Here is a 24887-nt window from a genome sequence, read left to right on the forward strand (position 1 = left end):
GGGCCATATTGCTCAAAACTCAGAACTCCATAATAACTTCCATTGTCTGGATTTTTGTATACACTTTCAATAAGCAATGTTTTTTGAAAAAAAAACCATAATAGACTATACATGTTTCATTTCATAAATTTGTACAGTGTATCATCCAAGCAATATAACATACAATGACTCTGAAATAGGATCCACATACAAAACATAATTGGAAGTATTTTTGCCAATTCAGTGATTAACAATTTGCTCAGAGACCTAGTGCATCTAATTAGCTCTCCATACAAAAGTGCGTTTTATTTGAAGAAGAGCGTGGAAATGGGTGTCTCAAAAAGAATATGTATTTATCACTCTTTTTTTAAATCGTCAGTCATTGATTTTCAATAAAATTGTTTCTTATTGTTTAAAGTTGAATTCAAATACTTAGAATTTATCTGAGTATACATTCAATTAGGATTAAACTCCTAAACGCGTTCGCCTCTATATGTTATTGTATACCCAAGATAAAATGTTGAGCTGCATTTCCGGTCTCTACTTAACACAGGCTCCCAACAAACAACCCACAGTCTAGTTTCCTGTTCCGGTCCTACTGTAAAGTACACTTTTCCCATCTTTTTTTACAGAAGATTTCCATTTTTGTCAACATCGAAAACCGAGGACAATCGACTTCACTCCTGACAGAAAGTAATGATGTGGAACATTCAGAGACAAACTGATTAACTGGTAGTAGTTTATATGGTATCTTTAGTGCGATAGCGCAAAGGAGTCTCCGTTCGACTTAAGCGTGTCTGGGGTAAGAATCAAGAACTTGAACAAGGGACATACCCTGAAATAACTGAATTGCTCCCCCTCCGACCCCCGATGAACAACCCAAGATATTTTTCAAGTATGAGCCTACTCATAAGACACTTAGTTATACTATATATTTTTTTAATACATAGTAATAATTTCAGTGAAATAAGCTTTTACTTTTCGTTACACATAAACATTTCTTAAAACATTGGTTGTGTGTACAATATACAGCTGATATAGGCCTATAATATACTAATTATTATAGTAAAATAACATAATCAATTAATAAACACTGACTGGTGTTTGTGATTAGATCTACAATACAAACGATACAGTATTCTATTTAGCGGTGTCTGTTAATTCATTTAATGATCTGAAAAGACATAACCTGCCTGAGGAATTTTCATCAATTAATCTATATATGAGTAAATGCTTCATTAAAACAAATAAATTGTAATGATTTATTAGATATTATACAGTAAAGATACAGAAGCTTTATTTTGGGTCGAGTATTGTGGTACAATATAACATGAGCTCAGAAAAGTTTGTATTTTCGACAGAACAAAATAAAAACCAGGGCTTTTTCTCACAGGTTTGGGAATTAAGGGGCCTTTTTGTTTATTTTTGAGAAGAAAATTGATGGATTGGGAAAGATTATTTCAAGAGTAAACAGCACATTTTGGGAATTTGGCTTAAATAGGAAATAATTTCAATTGGGAATGGGGCCCATTAACAGCCCAAAAAGCCCTCAGAAAAGCTCTGAAAACAACTATTAATTAGCACATACACGTACAGTCATGCAGCATAAATAAAACATAAATAAAAGATATTGACTGGTTGTGTGATTTTAGAGAGTTGAGAGCCAGGATGCCTATTTCCAGTTCTCCTTTGCCGCTGGATCAATGAACGCCTTAAACTGGTTTAGAGAGAAAAAATAGGTAAAGTATGCAGATTATTTTTAGATTGATCAGCTTTTGTTTTGTTTTGGTTTTTTACTTAAATTTTTCAAGGGAAATTAAAGCCTCAGAAAGATTTCTGACATTATCTTTACCCAGGGTAAGATTGCTGATCAACTTAAGTTTAAGGAGTTTCTGGTAACACAAATAATGCTAAGCAACATCAAATATCAACTCATATTTGTCACTATTACTGAAAGCAAACAAGAGTCAGATGTGGAAGATAACAGGAATACCCAGAGATAGCCCACATAGAAGATGATACCATATCGTCAAACCTGATATTGGAATCTGACCTTTGTTGCTTTGGAAAAAGGCCAGTGTGTTACCCAACTGTGACCTTATCGCCTTTGAAGTTCAGATGATGCATCCTAGTTCTACACACCAAAGAATAAATTTGGGAAACAATTCATTTTCATCTTGTGTGTTGATGTAATCTGATAGAAGAAACTATTTTTGTTGGATGATTTTTGTACAATCCGTATTTAACCAGTTGTATTATTCACAAGCTTGAATACAGTTTAAAGATCAGCTTTAATAGTTTCGTCAGTGTGCTTACAGATACAAGTACAATAGTCACTGTTTTCTACATTCATAAAAAAACAATCTAACTGTTGCAGGGATGATTCGGGTCAAAAGGAGGAACCTGATCCTGCTGGTGGTGGTAGGGGCTTTCCCTACCGGCCTCCTGGTCTATTTAGCATTCTCATCAGATGGTAAGTATTGTGTAGAATTTGGTACAAACTTTAGTATTCTCTGTTTTCCTAGTAAGTTTCTGGTGACATAGATTAATAAAGACTAGAGAAAAGATTATTTGATTTTTATCACATTGTTTCTAAAAGATTAAAGATTTAAAAGAAAATGACATATTTTCAAGTCTGATCTGACAAGTGAAATAATTCCCAAATTTAAATTTATTTCCACAAGGTGTTTTGAAAATGAAAATATGGTAGTAATGTTGTATTTGTTTATGTCTTACTATTCAAAAGAAAATAAAGTTAATTGTTAATCTGAAGCTACCAGTATAGCAAAGTCTAAAAAATATTCTCACCTAATCAACCTCTCAGCTGGTGCAAGTTGTGTGTTGAATGAACAAAGGCATTGAGCTACCTGGTAATAAAAGTAATGTCTTTCACACCGTTGAGACCATTTATTGAGTCTTCACTTGTGATTATGGATAAGATGAGACACAATTAGCATATTGGAATTCTATTTGGCTGATGGACAAAAATGATCATTTAAAAAATAACTTATTTACTTTCCTCAGATATGTTACCGTCACAGATGAATACTCTAGACATACATCAGGTCGAGTCCCGGTTTGCACAGATGTTACGGGAGCTGGACAAGGAAAACAAGGCTGTAAACAAAGAACTCGGGTATATAGAGGCCTCAAGGCATTAAAGAATATAGGTCTTCCAGCATTTAGGGGTTGTAATGAATACCATGTTTAGTGTGTTGTATACTGACTATTGTCGCTGAGACGAAGCATAGAAATAGGTGGAGTCATTTAGATAGTAATCCATTGACTACATATAACCTAATTCGACAGAACACTGACTTTCATCTTTAAGATGAAGCCCAGCAATAGGCAGAGTCATGTAGGAAAAAGCATGTCAGCAACCACTAAGTGTTGCTTACAGACTTGAAAAATTCACACAGATATACTTAATGTCAAACAGGTTTAACTGGTCAAGATATATGTTAGTGAGTGATATGTCATAACAAGAGCATAGTAGCCCAGCATGTCAACATTGATATAATTAATAATTATTCCTTAATTGAGTGAGTAAAAAGATGAATATTTTGGGGATTGCTTTGTAAGTGATGGGTTGTTTGGTACTGTATTTTAGCCTGACTAGGAGTCAGCTGCTGAGTCTACAGATGAGTATGGCTGCCCAGAATGACAGTGGGACGAGTAACAACACTCGAGTACGATGTAAAAACCCTCAACCTGAGGTACCCAAGTGTGAGGTATGTGTTGTGTATTATCTCCCTTTATACCAAGTATCAATCGTTAGACATTCATCTGAATTAATCTGATATGATTCATGTTCTGCAATAATTTATCATTAATCCAGGTGCAACATGTGTATGAAAGTGACAATTTGTTTCTACATTAACCAATTGAATACTGACTCTGGCGTGGTTCACTGATTTCCTGCATGTTTAGAGAGTACTCCAAATCTGATGTTAATTGACACCAGACTGCTGTATAAAAGTTGATAAGATACCAGAATAATTTACATTACAACATATAGACATTTATCTCGTGTAAAACATCAGACATGTACCGGGTAGGTGTATAACCGTTTATCTTACTAGTATGTAGGTAGAGAATGCCCTGTAGAAAATATTTGTAATTTTTCCATTGTCTCCTGCAGGTTATCCATGTTGCTATTGTCTGTGCCAAAAATAATGCCACACGACAAGTGGTGACATTAATAAAAAGCATCCTATTCTATCGCAAGAATCCGCTACACTTCCACTTCATCTCCGACAACACTGCTCAACTCATCCTCCTTTATCTGTTTGAAACATGGAATGTAGCTGAAGGTAGGATGTTTATTTGAGTAAGATTTTCTGGGAATTAACTTTAAACTTTTTTCGTAGAGGGAGCCATGTCATATTTATTTAGCAGAACTCTTCTGGAGGCTCGTATGTTATTAGAAAAAAAAAAATTCTGCAATGAAGTTGTGGAAGGGTGTAGTTATATTGGTATCAGTCTGTGTGTCAGGAGACAGAATTTTGTCTGAATATGCATTAATTTGTTATTTTCCAGTAAATTTCTGATGGAGAATAATTAATTATTCTGCCCTTTACAATATTTTTCATTCTACTCCTTATTAGTATACTTAAAAGTGGGAGGGGAGGTAGGTAGATAGCAGAGCAGGGGTATGCTTCAGCATATCTACTGATATTTAATTAGTAATCAAAACACATGTTTGGCATTATTGTTAAAAATACTATTTAAATGTTCTTTCTGAAATTTTTTGTAAATTTTGAAGAGAACCTGAAGAGAATTGTTTTTTTTTCAATGTCATGCTTACTTGTTAACTTTCTTGTTAACTTTTATCATTGGTTAGAAGTGGAATGAGATTGTAATTTCAAAAAATCTTTGTTTTGTAGTTGAAGTGAGTTTCTATCCTGCCAGCAGCATCGAGGTATGTGTGAATCAGTCTTTATTCCATCAGTCAAACTCTTCATTACAAAATGATGCACAGACTTTGTTACATAATTCAGTTTCATTAAAATTTTTATTTGGCATTTAGCAAAAAAATTCTTCCTTTCTCAAAGTGAATTCCATGATATCTATAATATCTATAATATGACGTACAACAATTAGATTTGAAGACAATAATATATTATATGGTAAACTCTGTCAACAGAATGAAGTGTCCTGGATCCAAAACAAGCATTACTCTGGTGTGTATGGACTGATGAAGCTCACACTACCTAAAACACTACCTCAAAGTCTACAAAAGGTATAATGGGTCTGTCCAGCTTACTTTAAAATCTTATTTGGTCTTTAATTCTAACCTTCCTAGTCCTTTAAACCTGAGGAATAATTTTAGATATGGTAGTCACAGCATTTGTCTTGTTTAGGTTAGCTGGATTGTGATGTCACTGTATGAAATTAGATAAAACAATTTGATATTACAGCATGATATATTGAATTTATGTACATGTAATTAATAATTATATGGTATGATTCATTACATAAAGAGTTATTGACATATCTTACATTTGTGTCAGTAAGGCTGCCTTTGAACAATGATAATGCTGGTAGTTATGTGTTTTTCCAGGTTATTGTCCTGGACACAGATGTCACCTTTGCTACAGATATAGCTGAACTGTGGAAAATATTCCAGGTTTTAAAAGGCAAAAAGGTAAGAAAAATGTTGACATAATATACACTATACAAAGCAAAACTTTTAAAATCTTAAACATTAATTTTTATGATACATTTATTTCACAGATCTTTTAGTTCATCTATTAGTACTGACTTTTTGGTAAACTTTATTATGAATGTCAAGGACACTTTGTTTGGTCACATGACTTAAGACACACATCTCAGATAATCAATTGATATTGAATGCTGTAACAGATGTAATATGTTAATATTATTTTGTATTTCTGTATTGTAGGCTATAGGTTTGGTAGAGAACCAGAGTGATTGGTATCTAGGGAAGCTGTGGAGGAACCATCGCCCCTGGCCAGCTCTGGTAAACTGTATAACTAAACAGCCTGTTTATAATACCTGTGAACAGCACTAATGGTTTCCATTAAATAGAGGTTACACAACGAGTGGTTGTTGGATATGGAATTTATTTCACACTCGTAAGTTATTTTTTAAAAGTTACAAAAGACACGAGCTTTAGCGAGTGTTTTTTGCAACTTTTAAAAAATAACTTACGAGTGTGAAATAAATTCCATATCCAACAATTTCGAGTCGTGCGACCTGTTTCTACCACAATAATATCGGCTTGAATCAAAGGGAAACGTGGTCAAGTATAATTTCGCGTATGCAAATAAAGTGTACCGGTGACGGCCGGGACCCGGTGATGTGACGTCATTAGATTATTGATGACGTCAATAACAATTGCAGCTTGGGTCAAAATTCACCGTGTTAGCCAATCAAAATGCGTACAGAGTTTATACCACGTGTGGTATAAACAGATTGTTAATCAACGGCTGTAATGATTAACTGATGGTCTGAGAGTTGAATAACACAGGGTATTGTGGTAGAAAGAACTATATACCATTATAGAACTATATAAACCATTATAGAACTATATAAACCGTTATAGAACTATATAAACCATTATAGAACTATATAAACCATAGTGATTATAGAACTATATAAACCGTTATAGAACTATGTAAACCATTATAGAACTATTATAATATGAACCATTATAGAACTTTCAACACACTTAATTATAATAAGTGAAATATAATTTTACTTTGACCAAAATAGGAAAAATATAGTAAAACAATTTAATATTATGGTGAATTTGTTTCCATGGAAAGTTAACACAACTAGTAACACACTGTACATTTGTCTGTTATTGATAATGATTACAGTCTATTCGAGTCAATTACTAATATATACAGAGTCTATATATATTGTGTTAAGGGATAGAGGTTTGGTGAAACCTGTATTTAATTTAAAGGGTTAACTGTACAGTGTTTTGTTGTTATAGGGACGTGGGTTCAATACCGGAGTAATCCTTCTAGACCTACACATCCTGCGACAGCTTGACTGGACCAGTTTATGGCGGTCAGTGGCCGAGAAGGAACTGATCACCATGCATTACACTTCCCTGGCAGACCAGGTATATGATCAGCATCATATTCCTGTACAATCAGAAACTACATATTTTTGTTTATATTTCACTCATATATACTCATAATTCTCTAAAGGTCCTCACCACACAACCATCCATACATGTATACTCATAATTCTCTAAAGGTCCTCACCACACAACCATCCATACATGTATACTCATAATTCTCTAAAGGTCCTCACCACACAACCATCCATACATGTATACTCATAATTCTCTAAAGGTCCTCACCACACAGCCATCCATACATATATACTCATAATTCTCCACAGGTCCTCACCTTAAAACCATCCATACATGTATACTCATAATTATCTAAAGGTCCTCACCACACAAACATCCATACATGTATACTCATATTTCTCCACAGGTCCTCACCTCACAACAATCCATACATGTATACTCATAATTCTCCTCAGATCCTCACCACACAACAATCCATACATGTATACTCATAATTCTCTAAAGGTCCTCACCTCACAACCATCCATACATGTATACTTATAATTCTCCACAGATCCTCACATCACAACAATCCATACATGTATACTCATAATTCTCTAAAGGTCCTCACCACACAACCATCCATACATGTATACTCATAATTCTCGAAAGGTACTCACCACACAACCATCCATACATGTATACTCATAATTCTCTAAAGGTCCTCACCACACAACCAACCATACATGTATACTCATAATTCTCTAAAGGTCCTCACCACACAAACATCCATACATGTATACTCATAATTCTCCACAGGTCCTCAGCACACAACCATCCATACATGTATACTCATAATTCTCTAAAGGTCCTCACCACACAACCATCCATACATGTATAATCATAATTCTCCACAGGTCCTCACCACACAACCATCCATACATGTATACTCATAATTCTCTAAAGGTCCTCACACACAACCATCCATACATGTATACTCATAATTCTCCACAGGTCCTCACCTCACAACCATCCATACATGTATACTTATAATTCTCTTAAGATCCTCACCACACAACCATCCATACATGTATACTCATAATTCTCTAAAGGTCCTCACATCACAACCATCCATACATGTATACTCATAATTCTCCACAGGTCCTCACATCACAACCATCCATACATGTATACTCATAATTCTCCACAGGTCCTCACCACACAACCATCCATACATGTATACTCATAATTCTCTAAAGGTCCTCACATCACAACCATCCATACATGTATACTCATAATTCTCCACAGGTCCTCACATCACAACCATCCATACATATATACTCATAATTCTCCACAGGTCCTCACCACACAACCACCCATACATGTATACCCATAATTCTCCACAGGTCCTCACATCACAACCATCCATACATGTATACTCATAATTCTCTAAAGGTCCTCACCTCACAACCATCCATACATGTATACTCATAATTCTCCACAGGTCCTCACCACACAACCATCCATACATGTATACTCATAATTCTCTAAAGGTCCTCACCACACAACCATCCATACATGTATACTCATAATTCTCCACAGGTCCTCACCTCACAACCATCCATACATGTATACTCATAATTCTCCACAGGTCCTCACACACAACCATCCATACATGTATACTCATAATTCTCTAAAGGTCCTCACACACAACCATCCATACATGTATACTCATAATTCTCCACAGGTCCTCACCTCACAACCATCCATACATGTATACTTATAATTCTCTAAAGGTCCTCACATCACAACCATCCATACATGTATACTCATAATTCTCCACAGGTCCTCACCACACAACCACCCATACATGTATACCCATAATTCTCCACAGGTCCTCACATCACAACCATCCATACATGTATACTCATAATTCTCTAAAGGTCCTCACCTCACAACCATCCATACATGTATACTCATAATTCTCTAAAGGTCCTCACCACACAACCATCCATACATGTATACTCATAATTCTCTAAAGGTCCTCACCTCACAACAATCCATACATGTATACTCATAATTCTCCACAGGTCCTCACCACACAACCATCCATACATGTATACTCATAATTCTCTAAAGGTCCTCACCACACAACCATCCATACATGTATACTCATAATTCTCCACAGGTCCTCACCTCACAACCATCCATACATGTATACTCATAATTCTCCACAGGTCCTCACACACAACCATCCATACATGTATACTCATAATTCTCTAAAGGTCCTCACCACACAACCATCCATACATGTATACTCATAATTCTCCACAGGTCCTCACCTCACAACCATCCAAGGTTAAGGTGTCCTGACACTTTATCACTAGCCATTCACCTCTGGTTTGCGAGTTCGAAACCTACGTGGGGCAGTTGCCAGGTACTGACCGTAGGCCAGTGGTTTTTCTCTGGGAACTCCGGCTGTCCTCCACCTCCAAAACCTGGCATGTCCTTAAATGACCCTGGCTGTTAATAGGATGTTAAACAAAACAAACCAAACCAAACCAAACCAAACCTCACAACCATCTATTCTTGAATAATTAATGCAACATTTGCTAAGTATTGTACTTGTCTAAGTGCTGTCTTTACCTGTATTTTAATCGATAGTTGTGATTATAACACAGAATCGACAGCTGTTGATGTAAATTACTTTTTTTATTTTGTTGGAAGGACATTTTCAACGCTGTCCTTAAACAGAACCAGTATCTCCTCTATCATCTACCGTGTCAGTGGAACGTCCAACTCAGCGATAACACTCGCAGTGAGGAGTGCTATACCGATATTTCTGATCTCAAGGTAAGTTATACTGGTCAGCTATGGGAGTGTTTTAAAAAATAAAAAATAAATGAATTTTATTTGTACTTTCAAAATGAATTTTGTTTATCAATTCAAATCACTTAATGATTGTGAAATGTATTTTATTTATTAAGGACTGTTTGTTATAATATCATAACCTTTTGAAAAGGTCAATACATGCCTTTTTTTGACAAGAAAAAAAATATCTAAAGGCTAAATTTGTTTTAATATAAAATCAAGCAACACTTGTAATGATAGAAACTGCTATGTGAAACATAAATTTTGTAAATATGAGATTATTTGATTACATCTTAACACTACACAATCAGAATTGTATAAATGTATGCATTAAAAGGCATTCAGTACTATAACACTAAATTCATAGATAATTAATAACTTCTATGTTTCAATTGCAAACAAGATATTTGACAATGTTGGACAATACCAAGGAAAGTAATTATATACTGTGACTTTTTATAAGGAATCATGTAAGAAAGTGTAAAAAATATGATTTATCATTATATAATAAAAATAATGAATGTATTTTCTGTATTGTAGATTATTCACTGGAACTCACCAAAGAAGTTAAAAGTGAAGAACAAACATGTGGAGTTTTTCCGTAATCTTTACTTGACCTTTCAAGAATATGATGCCAATTTGTTGCGAAACCGATTGTTTGGATGTGGAACAACTAGTGCTGTGAACCCGATGCAGGAACAGGTGGTTTTATAATTGTAGTGACTAATGGTGATTTATCAGTTCGTAAAGACAGGTGCGCGTTTTCTGAAGTGCCTAGGTGGCTAGTTATTAAGTTTGTTGACCAGACAAACAAAAGTGACAACTATCTCTACTAGTATTGCGTCTTGTCTAGACCTCTCCATCAGACTGTACAGTATATTTGTGAACTTATCGTGATAAGTTATGTTATACTACACAATGTCATTTAAATAAAGTTTTATCAAATGATGTAACGTTTGACATTTAAACCTACTTGAGTGGGAAGTGATGATTACTGTAATTTACAGTACTAATTAGCACTGAGCTGTAAAAAAGCAGCATTAAACATTCATTAGAGAGCCTTACAAAAGGACACAACTCTTGATCACATCAAACCATTAAATAATGAAATATAGATATTAAACGATATGTTAAACATGACATTACACATAAACAATTAGATTTAAAGATTCTCTGTTTAGGAGTACCCGGAGAGAGAAAAAAACTAAATACAATACAAACAATACCTTTTAGGACAATTAGAACTGTAATATTATAAGCCAATGACTGACAAATACTCACTGCTACTCCTCATTTGCAAGTATGGCACCCAAATGACATCAATTGTTTCGAGATCTGATGAGATATTAGCCAGTACACAAAACCTGTATATAGTGACTTAGTAACCATGGCAACCGAAATTTTCTAAAAAGTAAAAACAAAACAAAACAAAAACCCTTAAGCACATCTACATATGGTCCCTTAAATTCCTGTGTAGTTTTCATTGAAATTACAAATGGAGGAGAAGAAACCATTGTGTTTTCCCTCCCTCAAAACCTTGATATACCAATTTTCAGCTTAGTCAGACAATACTTCAATTTTGGCCAATCAGAAGTCTCCATTTAGTTTCCAGTAGACAGTTCTGGTAACACTAGATATCCTAAGTAATAGGCATTAATATGATACACCACTTGACCAAGTTTGAATGAAATTGATCCAAAGACTGATGAGCTATTGGCCATTTCACAACACATGTGTATAGTGACCTGGTTACCATGACAACCAACACTTCTGGGGAAAAAAATGCATTTACATCTTCACTTTTTTTTTTTTTTTTTTGAAATTGGTTAACATTATTTGGGGTAGTTCAGACAAGATATACTCTCACTTAGTGGCATCAAGGGCCATAACTCTGTTAAATATTGATGGAACTTTATGCCATTTAGGGAGACACAAAAACTTGTTTGCAAAGTTTTGTTGAAATCCATACTGTTTAATTGGAATCCATACATAATCCTTAGAGGAGTAGGCAGTACATTATTGTGTCTACAGACACACACAGACATGCAGACAGACAGACAGACATGCTGATTCCAGTTTCAGGGAGGGGGGGGGGGGGGGGGATTGATTAATTAATTAATCTAAATAATAGATATTCAGTTCTCTCAGAAATCTGAATATTTTTATTTACAAGGCAATTTGGATTTATACCAATTAGAGATACAGGTTACATGCAGGTTATGAATAGTGTAAAAAGGATAAACAGGGCAGTAGGGCAGTACAGTGGTAACACACTCACCTTCCACCTCTGTGGCTGGGGTTTGATTCCTGGATAGAAAGTGAAACGGTGTGGGGTCACCTGCCTGACCATGTGGGTTTTTACTGAGTACTCTGGTTTCCTCCCACAGTAAGACTCCTCCCGCATTTTCAACCCGGCCAACAAGAGTATTAATATAAGTTGGCATAACTTGTTTTGCACATGTTGTGAAATGAATAAAATTTACATTGCAGAAATCTCCAGCATAATAACAAGATGTTCTGTAAATAAGAGTATTACCTACATGAAATAAGACAAACGTGTTAGAAAAAAAATTGTTATATTCCCAAAAATAAATGTCAATAATTTCTTCCAATGTTGATGTTTTCACAGCTAAATCAAATTAGTGAAGATGACGAGTGTTACGACTTCAGTCGAGAGCGTGTCATGGTTCATCGAACCCACCTGTACTACATTGACTATGAGTATGAACCAGTTGAGAATGATGTGACTTTAGTTACGCAGCTGAGTATGGATCGGCTACAGATGCTGGAGACAATCTGTAAACACTGGGAGGGCCCCATCAGTCTGGCACTGTACATCTCGGATGCTGAGGCCCAGCAGTTCCTGAGATATGCCCAGGGCTCGGAGATCCTTATGAAGAGAAAAAACATTGGCTACCATGTTGTGTTCAGGGATGGGGTAGGTTGTTCATCAATACTGGTACCATGTTGTGTTCAGGGATGGGGTAGGTTGTTCATCAATACTGCTACCATGTTGTGTTCAGGGTAGGTTGTTCATGAATACTGCTACCATGTTGTGTTCAGGGATTGGGTAGGTTGTTCATCAATACTGCTGCCATGTTGTGTTCAGGGATGGGGTAGGTTGTTCATCAATACTGCTACCATGTTGTGTTCAGGGATGGGGTAGGTTGTTCATAAATATTGCTACCATGTTGTGTTCAGGGATGGGGTAGCTTGTTCATCAATACTGCTACCATGTTGTGTTCAGGGATGGGTAGGTTGTTCATCAATACTGCTACCATGTTGTGTTCAGGGATGGGGTAGGTTGTTCATCAATACGGCTACCATGTTGTGTTCAGGGATGGGGTAGGTTGTTCATCAATATTGCTACCATGTTGTGTTCAGGGATGGGGTAGGTTGTTCATCAATACTGCTACCATGTTGTGTTCAGGGATGGGTAGGTTGTTCATCAATATTGCTACCATGTTGTGTTCAGGGATGGGGTAGGTTGTTCATGAATACTGCTGCCATGTTGTGTTCAGGGTAGGTTGTTCATGAATACTGCTACCATGTTGTGTTCAGGGATGGGGTAGGTTGTTCATCAATACTGCTACCATGTTGTGTTCAGGGATGGGGTAGGTTGTTCATCAATACTGCTACCATGTTGTGTTCAGGGATGGGGTAGCTTGTTCATCAATACTGCTACCATGTTGTGTTCAGGGATGGGGTAGGTTGTTCATCAATACTGCTACCATGTTGTGTTCAGGGTAGGTTGTTCATGAATACTGCTACCATGTTGTGTTCAGGGATTGGGTAGGTTGTTCATCAATACTGCTGCCATGTTGTGTTCAGGGATGGGGTAGGTTGTTCATCAATACTGCTACCATGTTGTGTTCAGGGATGGGGTAGGTTGTTCATAAATATTGCTACCATGTTGTGTTCAGGGATGGGGTAGCTTGTTCATCAATACTGCTACCATGTTGTGTTCAGGGATGGGTAGGTTGTTCATCAATACTGCTACCATGTTGTGTTCAGGGATGGGGTAGGTTGTTCATCAATACGGCTACCATGTTGTGTTCAGGGATGGGGTAGGTTGTTCATCAATATTGCTACCATGTTGTGTTCAGGGATGGGGTAGGTTGTTCATCAATACTGGTACCATGTTGTGTTCAGGGATGGGTAGGTTGTTCATCAATATTGCTACCATGTTGTGTTCAGGGATGGGGTAGGTTGTTCATGAATACTGCTGCCATGTTGTGTTCAGGGTAGGTTGTTCATGAATACTGCTACCATGTTGTGTTCAGGGATGGGGTAGGTTGTTCATCAATACTGCTACCATGTTGTGTTCAGGGATGGGGTAGGTTGTTCATGAATACTGGTACCATGTTGTGTTCAGGGATGGGGTAGGTTGTTCATCAATACTGCTGCCATGTTGTGTTCAGGTTAGGTTGTTCATCAATACTGCTACCATGTTGTGTTCAGGGATGGGATAGGTTGTTCATCAATACTGCTACCATTTTGTGTTCAGGGATGGGGTAGGTTGTTCATCAATACTGCTACCATGTTGTGTTCAGGGATGGGGTAGCTTGTTCATCAATACTGCTACCATGTTGTGTTCAGGGATGGGGTAGGTTGTTCATCAATACGGCTACCATGTTGTGTTCAGGGATGGGGTAGCTTGTTCATCAATACTGCTACCATGTTGTGTTCAGGGATGGGGTAGGTTGTTCATCAATACTGGTACCATGTTGTGTTCAGGGATGGGGTAGGTTGTTCATCAATATTGCTACCATGTTGTGTTCAGGGATGGGGTAGGTTGTTCATCAATACTGCTACCATGTTGTGTTCAGGGATGGGGTAGGTTGTTCATCAATACTGCTGCCATGTTGTGTTCAGGGATGGGGTAGGTTGTTCATGAATACTGGTACCATGTTGTGTTCAGGGATGGGGTAGGTTGTTCATCAATACTGCTGCCATGTTGTGTTCAGGGTAGGTTGTTCATCAATACTGCTACCATGTTGTGTTCAGGGATGGGGTAGGTTGTTCATCAATACTGCTACCATGTTGTGTTCAGGGATGGGGTAGCTTGTTCATGAATACTGCTACCATGTTGTGTTCAGGGATGGGGTAGGTTGTTCATGAATACTGGTACCATGTTGTGTTCAGGGATGGGGTAGGTTGTTCATCAATATTGCTACCATGTTGTGTTCAGGGATGGGGTAGCTTGTTCATCAATACTGCTACCATGTTGTGTTCAGGGATGGGGTAGGTTGTTCATCAAAACTGCTACCATGTTGTGTTCAGGGATGGGGTAGGTTGTTCATCAATACTGCTACCATGTTGTGTTCAGGGATGGGGTAGGTTGTTCATCAATACTGCTACCATGTTGTGTTCAGGGATGGGATAGGTTGTTCATCAATACTGGTTTGTCACTAGGAACTGATATTAAAACAAAATCTTTACATGTATTTATAAAAACCTTTCTGGCCTAATATGTAGGAAATTAAGACGGTATTTATCAGTTTTACTAAAACTTAGCAGACGTTAGATTTGTTTGAATTACAGTTTTGTGATCTTAGTGTATTAAGTTTATCTAACTTCAGTCGGGTGGCTCAGTGACAACACACTTGCCTTTTACAAAGTCAGCCAGGTTTTAATTCCCCAATCGGATGTGAAAAGGTATGGAGTCACCTGTTTGACCACCTGGGTTTTACCTGGGTACTCTAGTTTCCATCAACACTAAGACCCCTTGCACGCTTCCATCCAGGCCAGCAAACGTGATTAACATAAGCAGAATATATTACAGAAAACTCCAGCGTAATAACAACATGTTCTGTATACACTACTGAATTGTCCTAACTTACCTGTATGAACTATATGTTATAAAAGAGTGATTTGTTACGAACATCTTTCAGAATCAGTAGTTGACTTGAGATAGCATACCGAAATTTTTGCTAGGAATGATACTGGTTCCTATCAAATTATTTCAAAATCAGAACAAGGGTTTCACAGATATACAGAACTGTACGTTAATTGTATATGTTGTTTGTAAATTAAAAAGTATGTCTGTTTTTAATACATTATGTTTCTTTTCTCTGTAGCAATACTACCCAGTCAACTACCTGCGGAATGTGGCGCTGAAGCAGGTGCGCACCCCTTTTGTGTTTCTCTCCGATATAGACTTCCTACCCGTACACAATCTGTATGAAAACCTCAAGAGGACGGCAACAACAATGGATCTGGCAAACACTAAAAAGGTACATCTGGTTCATAGGAGACTAATCTGACAGTAAGTCTGGGGTATTAGTCACTCTCTCTGACAGTAAGTCTGGGGTATTAGTCACTCTCTCTTACAGTAAGTCTGGGGTATTAGTCACTATCTCTGACAGTAAGTCCTGGGGTAGTAGTCACTATCTCTGACAGTAAGCCTGGGGTATTAGTCACTATCTCTGACAGTAAGTCTGGGGTGTTAGTCACTATCTCTGACAGTAAGCCTGGGGTAGTAGTCACTATCTCTGACAGTAAGCCTGGGGTATTAGTCACTATCTCTGACAGTAAGTCTGGGGTATTAGTCACTATCTCTGACAGTAAGCCTGGGGTAGTAGTCACTATCTCTGACAGTAAGCCTGGGGTATTAGTCACTATCTCTGACAGTAAGACTGGGGTATTAGTCACTATCTCTGACAGTAAGTCTGGGGTATTAGTCACTATCTCTGACAGTAAGTCTGGGGTATTAGTCACTATCTCTGACAGTAAGTCTGGGGTATTAGTCACTATCTCTGACAGTAAGTCTGGGGTATTAGTCACTATCTCTGACAGTAAGTCTGGGGTATTAGTCACTATCTCTGACAGTAAGTCTGGGGTATTAGTCACTATCTCTGACAGTAAGTCTGGGGTATTAGTCACTATCTCTGACAGTAAGTCTGGGGTATTAGTCACTCTCTCTGACAGTAAGTCTGGGGTATTAGTCACTATCTCTGACAGTAAGTCTGGGGTATTAGTCACTATCTCTGACAGTAAGTCTGGGGTATTAGTCACTATCTCTGACAGTAAGTCTGGGGTATTAGTCACTATCTCTGACAGTAAGCCTGGGGTATTAGTCACTATCTCTGACAGTAAGTCTGGGGTATTAGTCACTATCTCTGACAGTAAGTCTGGGGTATTAGTCACTATCTCTGACAGTAAGTCTGGGATATTAGTCTCTATCTCTGACAGTAAGCCTGGGGTATTGGTCACTGTGTAAGGTATAACATCTGATATATAGGGGACTATCTCTGACAGTAAGTCTGGGGTATTAGTCACTATCTCTGACAGTAAGTCTGGGGTATTAGTCACTATCTCTGACAGTAAGTCTGGAGTGTTAGTCACTATCTCTGAAAGTAAGTCTGGGGTATTAGTCACTATCTCTGACAGTAAGTCTGGGGTATTAGTCACTATCTCTGACAGTTAGTCTGGGGTATTAGTCACTATCTCTGACAGTAAGTCTTGGGTATTAGTCACTATCTCTGACAGTAAGTCTGAGGTATTAGTCTCTATGTCTGACAGTAAGTCTGGGGTAGTAGTCACTATCTCTGACAGTAAGTCTGGAGTGTTAGTCACTCTCTCTGACAGTAAGTCTGGTGTATTAGTCTCTATCTCTGACAGTAAGTCTGGGGTAGTAGTCTCTATGTCTGACAGTAAGTCTGGGGTGTTAATCACTATCTCTGACAGTAAGTCTGGGGTATTAGTCACTATCTCTGACAGTAAGTCTGGGGTGTTAGTCACTCTCTCTGACAGTAAGTCTGGGGTAGTAGTCACTATCTCTGACAGTAAGTCTGAGGTATTAGTCCCTATCTCTGACAGTAAGTCTTGGGTATTAGTCACTATCTCTGACAGTAAGTCTGGGGTATTAGTCACTATCTCTGACAGTAAGTCTGGGGTATTAGTCACTATCTCTGACAGTAAGTCTGGGGTATTAGTCTCTATGTCTGACAGTAAGTCTGGTGTATTAGTCTCTATCTCTGACAGTAAGTCTGGTGTATTAGTCTCTATCTCTGACAGTAAGTCTGGGGTATTAGTCACTATCTCTGACAGTAAGTCTGGGGTATTAGTCACTCTCTCTGACAGTAAGTCTGGGGTATTAGTCACCATAATAGTCAGATTCTTGGAACAAACTGGAAACAGATGTAATCCAATTTAGAATTAGAATTCTGCTGAAATGCTAGAATGCACAATGTATATAAAAAATCTACAGAACAAACAAAACAAGTTCCAGTTTAAGATATATTTTAATTTAACATAAACAAGTGAATTATAAGGAATAAGTTTTCCTTTCTTTTCTCACTACTCTTTCTGTGCTTTGCTTTTCCTCTATAGGTGTCTCCTTGACACATGTCCTCATTTAACCCTGGCTGTTTAACCTTATTAATATCCAAAAAGACTAATTCCCCAATTCATCCTCCTCTACATATGAACAATATTTTGCTTTCTGAGGTAAGTTCACATAGGCATCTCGGTTTGACTCTGTCCAACAATGGCGGTTGGACTGATCATATCAACTTGATCATATCCAAGGTTTCACCAAAATTGAATATTTTACGCAGATTCAAATTCACTTTAGATCGTACTTCCCTTCAAACTCTGTATTTTACTCTTATCTGACCTATTTTTGAATATGGGAACATTGTTTGGGATACCCTTACAAAAACTCAGTCTGATATGCTCCAATCTCCAATTAGAGGCAGCGCGTATAGTTACTGGCGGAACTAAACTCACAAGTAGAGTAAAACTTTATCTTGAAACAGGCTGGCTTCCCTTAGAGCAAAGACGTAAACACCACAAAATAATTCATTTCCATAAAATGGTTCACGGTCTTTTTCCTCAGTATCTACAAGAAATTCTTCCTCGACGTAATAATAGCATCCATGATCACAATACTCGTGTTGGAAATAACTTTCGCCCTCCTCCTTGTCGCACAAGTCTTTACATGAAATTCTTCCTGCCATCTGTAATCCCTTTGTGGAATTCCTTGCCAGATGCAATCAAAAGTGATCCGTCCATAACTAAATTGAAAAGTCATTTGAATAAACCACGCCACAAAGTTCCACATTACTTCCTTAGCGATAATAGACTGGGTCAGATTCACCATGCAAGATTAAGGATGGAGTGCAGTCCACTAAAATTTTATCTCTTTCATAAAAATCTTATAGATAGTCCTCTATGCATGTGTAATCATGAAGATGAAACCAACGAACATTTCTTATTACGTTGTCCACTTTTCGCGCAGTTTCGCTTACATTGTTTTAGTGCTCTAAACTATCCCTTATCAACTGAAATACTACTCTTCGGTGATAACGAACTCACGTATGATGAAAATCTTTTGATTTTTTCCAGTGTTCAAGAATTTATAATTATTTCTAAAAGATTTGAATGATTGTTTTTATTTTTTTTATTCTTTATTGTTTGCACAGCTGTTACAGCAGGTTGTATATCTCATGTCATGGCATAAAATTCCTCTCTGATCTTTTTCTTCTGGTCTTTTCATCTCTCCTCTTTCCGAACTTCCCCATTTTTCATTTATTCAAGTGTTACATTGCTCACTTACGTATTCTCCCACTTGCTGCCATTTACTCAATGTGTCATAAAAGGAAACGGATTAATATAAGTCTTATACTTGTTTCCGAATCCTATTCACATTATGATCGTATGATTGTGTATTGTATATGTATGAATTGAATGAATAAAATAAAGTTTATATTAACCCTGGCTGTTGATGTCCTTGACATCTGTCCTCTTATAACCCTGGCTGTTGGTGTCCTTGACATCTGTCCTCTTATAACCCTGGCTGTTGATGTCCTTGACACCCTCCTCATATAACCCTGGCTATTGGTGTCCTTGACACCCATCCTCATATAACCCTGGCTGTTGGTGTCCTTGACACCCATCCTCATTTAACCCTGGCTGTTGGTGTCCTTGACATCTGTCCTCTTATAACCCTGGCTGTTGGTGTCCTTGACACCCATCCTCATATAACCCTGGCTGTTGGTGTCCTTGACACATGTCCTCATTTAACCCTGGCTGTTGATGTCCTTGACACCCATCCTCATATAACCCTGGCTGTTGGTGTCCTTGACACCCATCCTCATTTAACCCTGGCTGTTGGTGTCCATGACACCCATCCTCATATAACCCTGGCTGTTGGTGTCCTTGACATCTGTCCTCTTATAACCCTGGCTGTTGGTGTCCTTGACATCTGTCCTCTTATAACCCTGGCTGTTGGTGTCCTTGACATCTGTCCTCTTATAACCCTGGCTGTTGGTGTCCTTGACACCCATCCTCATATAACCCTGGCTGTTGGTGTCCTTGACACATGTCCTCATTTAACCCTGGCTGTTGATGTCCTTGACACCCATCCTCATATAACCCTGGCTGTTGGTGTCCTTGACATCCATCCACATATAACCCTGGCTGTTGGTGTCCTTAACACCCTCCTCATATAACCCTGGCTGTTGATGTCCTTAACACCCTCCTCATATAACCCTGGCTGTTTGTGTCCTTAACACCCATCCTCATATAACCCTGGCTGTTGATGTCCTTAACACCCTCCTCATATAACCCTGGCTGTTGATGTCCTTAACACCCTCCTCATATAACCCTGGCTGTTTGTGTCCTTAACACCCATCCTCATATAACCCTGGCTGTTGATGTCCTTGACACTCATCCTCATATAACCCTGGCTGTTGATGTCCTTAACACCCTCCTCATATAACCCTGGCTGTTGGTGTCCTTGACACCCATCCTCATTTAACCCTGGCTGTTGATGTCCTTGACACCCATCCTCATATGACCATGGCTGTTGGTATCCTTGACACCCATCCTCATATGACCCTGGCTGTTGATATCCTTGACACTCATCCTCATATAACCCTGGCTGTTGATGTCCTTAACACCCTCCTCATATAACCCTGGCTGTTGGTGTCCTTGACACCCATCCTCATATAACCCTGGCTGTTGATGTCCTTGACACTCATCCTCATATAACCCTGGCTGTTGATGTCCTTAACACCCTCCTCATATAACCCTGGCTGTTGGTGTCCTTGGCATCTGTCCTCATATAACCCTGGCTGTTGATGTCCTTAACACCCATCCTCATTTAACCCTGGCTGTTGATGTCCTTGACACCCATCCTCATATGACCATGGCTGTTGGTATCCTTGACACCCATCCTCATATGACCCTGACTGTTGATGTCCTTGACACTCATCCTTATATAACCCTGGCTGTTGATGTCCTTAACACCCTCCTCATATAACCCTGGCTGTTGGTTTTCTTGACACCCATCCTCATATAACCCTGGCTGTTGATGTCCTTGACACTCATCCTCATATAACCCTGGCTGTTGAGGTCCTTAACACCCTCCTCATATAACCCTGGCTGTTGGTGTCCTTGACATCTGTCCTCATATAACCCTGGCTGTTGATGTCCTTAACACCCATCCTCATATAACCCTGGCTGTTGATGTCCTTAACACCCTCCTCATATAACCCTGGCTGTTTGTGTCCTTGACACCCATCCTCATATAAACCTGGCTGTTGGTGTCCTTGACATCTGTCCTCATATTACCCTGACTGTTGGTGTCCTTGACACCCATCCTCATATAACCCTGGCTGTTGATGTCCTTAACACCCATCCTCATATGACCGTGGCTGTTAGTGTCCTTGACACCCATCCTCATATGACCGTGGCTGTTGATGTCCTTGACACCCATCCTCATATAACCCTGGCTGTTGATGTCCTTAACACCCATCCTCATATGACCGTGGCTGTTAGTGTCCTTGACACCCATCCTCATATGACCGTGGCTGTTAGTGTCCTTGACACCCATCCTCATATGACCGTGGCTGTTAGTGTCCTTGACACCCATCCTCATATAACCCTGGCTGTTGATGTCCTTAACACCCATCCTCATATGACCGTGGCTGTTAGTGTCCTTGACACCCATCCTCATATAACCCTAGCTGTTGATGTCCTTGACACTCATCCTCATATAACCCTGGCTGTTAAGGACACCCATCCTCATATAACCCTGGCTGTTGATGTCCTTAACACCCTCCTCATATAACCCTGGCTGTTGATGTCCTTGACACTCATCCTCATATTACCCTGGCTGTTAAGGACACCCATCTTCATATAACCCTCCACCAGTGGGATTCAGCTCTTACTTACCTGAAATGATCCTGAGATGGTCCGACCAAGTGTTGTTATTTTGGGGTTGGTCTGAAATCTGAGATGGCTGCCATGGCAAACTACCACTATACTTGCCACTGAGTTTGTATAGTACAAGAGTTTTTAGAGTCCCCATGGGCCTTTTGTTTATAGATTTATACCATATACCATTTATTTTCAATTTTGATGATTTCCCTTGTAGTTACGCCTCTATTTAGGGGCCTGCTCATTTATGTGGACAAACCGGTTCATCTGTTTTCAAATGTAATATTTATATATATATACATGTATGTATATCTTGATGGAGGTCTATGTCAAAGCCCGTCTGAAAACAACATAAAATCACTAGGTCTGTCAATATTCCATAAACGAACAACTCTGGTCCAACTGGTCTTAATGTTTGGACTGCAGTAAATGAAAACACCCCTTATGTAAGTTTTATTTGAAAGTAACGGTATCAATATAATCTTTGGTGTACGATTCTAGTTCGATGTAATCAATTTGTTTTTCAGGCACTAATAGTTCCTGCATTTGAGACACCCCGGTACAGAATTGAATTCCCGAAGTCTAAGGCAGAACTCTTGTCCAGTCTAGATATGGGTGATCTCTATACATTCAGGTAACCACAGTGTGTGTGTTTGTTGTACAGTCTACACATTCAGGTAACCACAGTGTGTGTGTCTGTTGTACTGTCTATACATTCAGGTAACCACAGTGTGTGTGTCTGTTGTACTGTCTATACATTCAGGTAACCACAGTGTGTGTGTTTATTGTACAGTCTACACATTCAGGTAACCACAGTGTGTGTGTTTATTGTACAGTCTACACATTCAGGTAACCACAGTGTGTGTGTTTATTGTACAGTCTACACATTCAGGTAACCACAGTGTGTCTCTGTTTTACTGTCCCGTGTGATACCTGGATAATTGTGATTGTTTAAATATACAGATTTTGACATCCCATTTCTTCATCATATTTTGCATTTTAAATGTTTCTCTTGCATTGTATTACAATAACATTGATCGTTTTTTCTGTTGGTATATTATAGAATTGCAAGTTACATGATTGCTACAGTTGTTTTCCTATTATGTAATATTACTTCTAAGTAAAATTGATGTTCATTGGATTCAGCCTCTCAAAAGTCTCTGCTCATCATGTAGAATCAATTACTGAAAAGCACCATAGGATTTCCTATTGCTTAGATAAACCTGTCAAATATTTTACCTGGGAATAAGTTGATTTCTTAATTAACATAATATACAAGTAAAAGTGCTTGACTCTGTAACTATCCTGTCAAAATTGATTTTTTTTCAGGATTTGTTTTATTTTTGTAGAGCTTGGCAAAAATTTTACTGCACACAGTTGAATATTCAGATCCTCAAAGTATTTTTCCAAGTCTTCCTACAAAACAACATTATACCACTTATATATATATTCACCTGTAATGAAAGAAAAAAAATCGGCCAGTAAATAAGATGGCGTTATGTTTGATGCAAAATGAAGAAGGGGATTTATTTGTTGTCAGGAGTTTATTTGTGGATTTATATCATCAATGGTACAAAGTTTTATTGATCTGTTACAGATATCATGTGTGGCCTAAAGGTCATTTTCCTACTAATTACGCCAAGTGGAGGACAGCGACCACACCCTATACGGTAGGTAGACAAGTTGTAGTATAGTTGATTTCCTGCTGGGAACAAATTTACAGGGATTAAATTTCATGTAACATTGCTTAGTCAAAATTTTGCAGTCAACAGAGCTGTACAGTGCTGTACAGTAGTCATCAAGGCCTTGTTGTTCAAAAGGTGATTAATGTAGCTTAATAATCACTTGATTAGTACAAATCCTTTACTATAAAATCTCTGTTTGTATATTACTTAAAATAGGCAGGTAGGAGGAGACTGAGGAGTGCTATCATGATTGAATTTTGTAAAATTTTGTTACATTAGTTTAACAAAAAAATGATTGATCAAGAATTTGAAATTGTTGTTAAACTGTGATTATAGCTTAATCACCTTTTGAACAACTGGGCCCAGATCTTGTTTATTTGTCCACTGCTTGTTCGTAAAGACATGTTCTGGGTTAGCCCGAGTTTCCTCTGGCCCTGACACCATGTCCAGTGTAGGGGCCCTACACCAGACATGGTGTCAGGGCCAGAGAAAACTCGGGCTAGTTCAGGGTTATAGCTATATATGTGTATATAATTGTATATTTTGTATATATAGGTAAGCTGGGAGGCAGATTTTGAACCCTACATAGTGGTCGGTAAGGATGTACCTATGTTTGATCAGAGATTTGTAGGATTTGGATGGAACAAAGTTTCTCACACCATGGAGTTGGACCTATTAGGGTAGGTGTAGATGTATAACAGTGATTAAATGTTCCCCCACTGGTACTGCTATAGGGGACTGATACCTGTTCTCCATACTTCATCTGTTCTCCATACTTCATCCGTACTCTATCTCTTCTCCATACTTTATCCGTACTCTATCTCTTCTTCATACTTTTTCTGTTCTCCGTACTTTATCATTTCTTTAACTGTTCTCCGTACTTTATCTGTTCTCTGTACTTTATCTGTTCTTCATACTTTATCTGTTCTCTGTACTTTATCTGTTCTCTGTACTTTATCTGTTCTCCCTACTTTATCTGTTCTCCATACTTTATCTGTTCTCCATACTTTATCTGTTTTCTGTACTTTATCTGTTCTTCATACTTTATCTGTTCTCTGTACTTTATCTGTTCTCTGTACTTTATCTGTTCTCTGTACTTTATCTGCTTCCGTACTTTATCTGTTCTTCATACT

General features: G+C 38.1%; 1 protein-coding gene across 1 annotated transcript in view; it reads left to right on the top strand.

The window, feature by feature from the left end:
- Positions 1-626: 626 nt before the first annotated feature.
- Positions 627-24887, top strand: part of LOC117336173 (LARGE xylosyl- and glucuronyltransferase 1-like) — a 28745-nt gene continuing 4484 nt past the window's right edge. Inside the window, exons 1-18 of the mRNA XM_033896567.1 lie at positions 627-781; positions 1632-1718; positions 2357-2452; positions 3004-3115; positions 3590-3710; positions 4121-4292; positions 4866-4900; positions 5126-5221; positions 5543-5626; positions 5885-5962; positions 6944-7075; positions 9758-9883; positions 10442-10603; positions 12531-12839; positions 15982-16137; positions 22597-22703; positions 23667-23739; positions 24310-24434. Coding sequence (XP_033752458.1) covers positions 2359-2452; positions 3004-3115; positions 3590-3710; positions 4121-4292; positions 4866-4900; positions 5126-5221; positions 5543-5626; positions 5885-5962; positions 6944-7075; positions 9758-9883; positions 10442-10603; positions 12531-12839; positions 15982-16137; positions 22597-22703; positions 23667-23739; positions 24310-24434 — 1982 coding nt within the window. The 5' untranslated portion in view covers positions 627-781; positions 1632-1718; positions 2357-2358. The remainder of the gene's footprint in view (positions 782-1631; positions 1719-2356; positions 2453-3003; positions 3116-3589; positions 3711-4120; positions 4293-4865; positions 4901-5125; positions 5222-5542; positions 5627-5884; positions 5963-6943; positions 7076-9757; positions 9884-10441; positions 10604-12530; positions 12840-15981; positions 16138-22596; positions 22704-23666; positions 23740-24309; positions 24435-24887) is intronic.

The sequence above is a fragment of the Pecten maximus genome, chromosome 10, assembly GCF_902652985.1.
Source record: "Pecten maximus chromosome 10, xPecMax1.1, whole genome shotgun sequence".
Taxonomy (NCBI): Eukaryota; Metazoa; Mollusca; class Bivalvia; order Pectinida; family Pectinidae; genus Pecten; species Pecten maximus.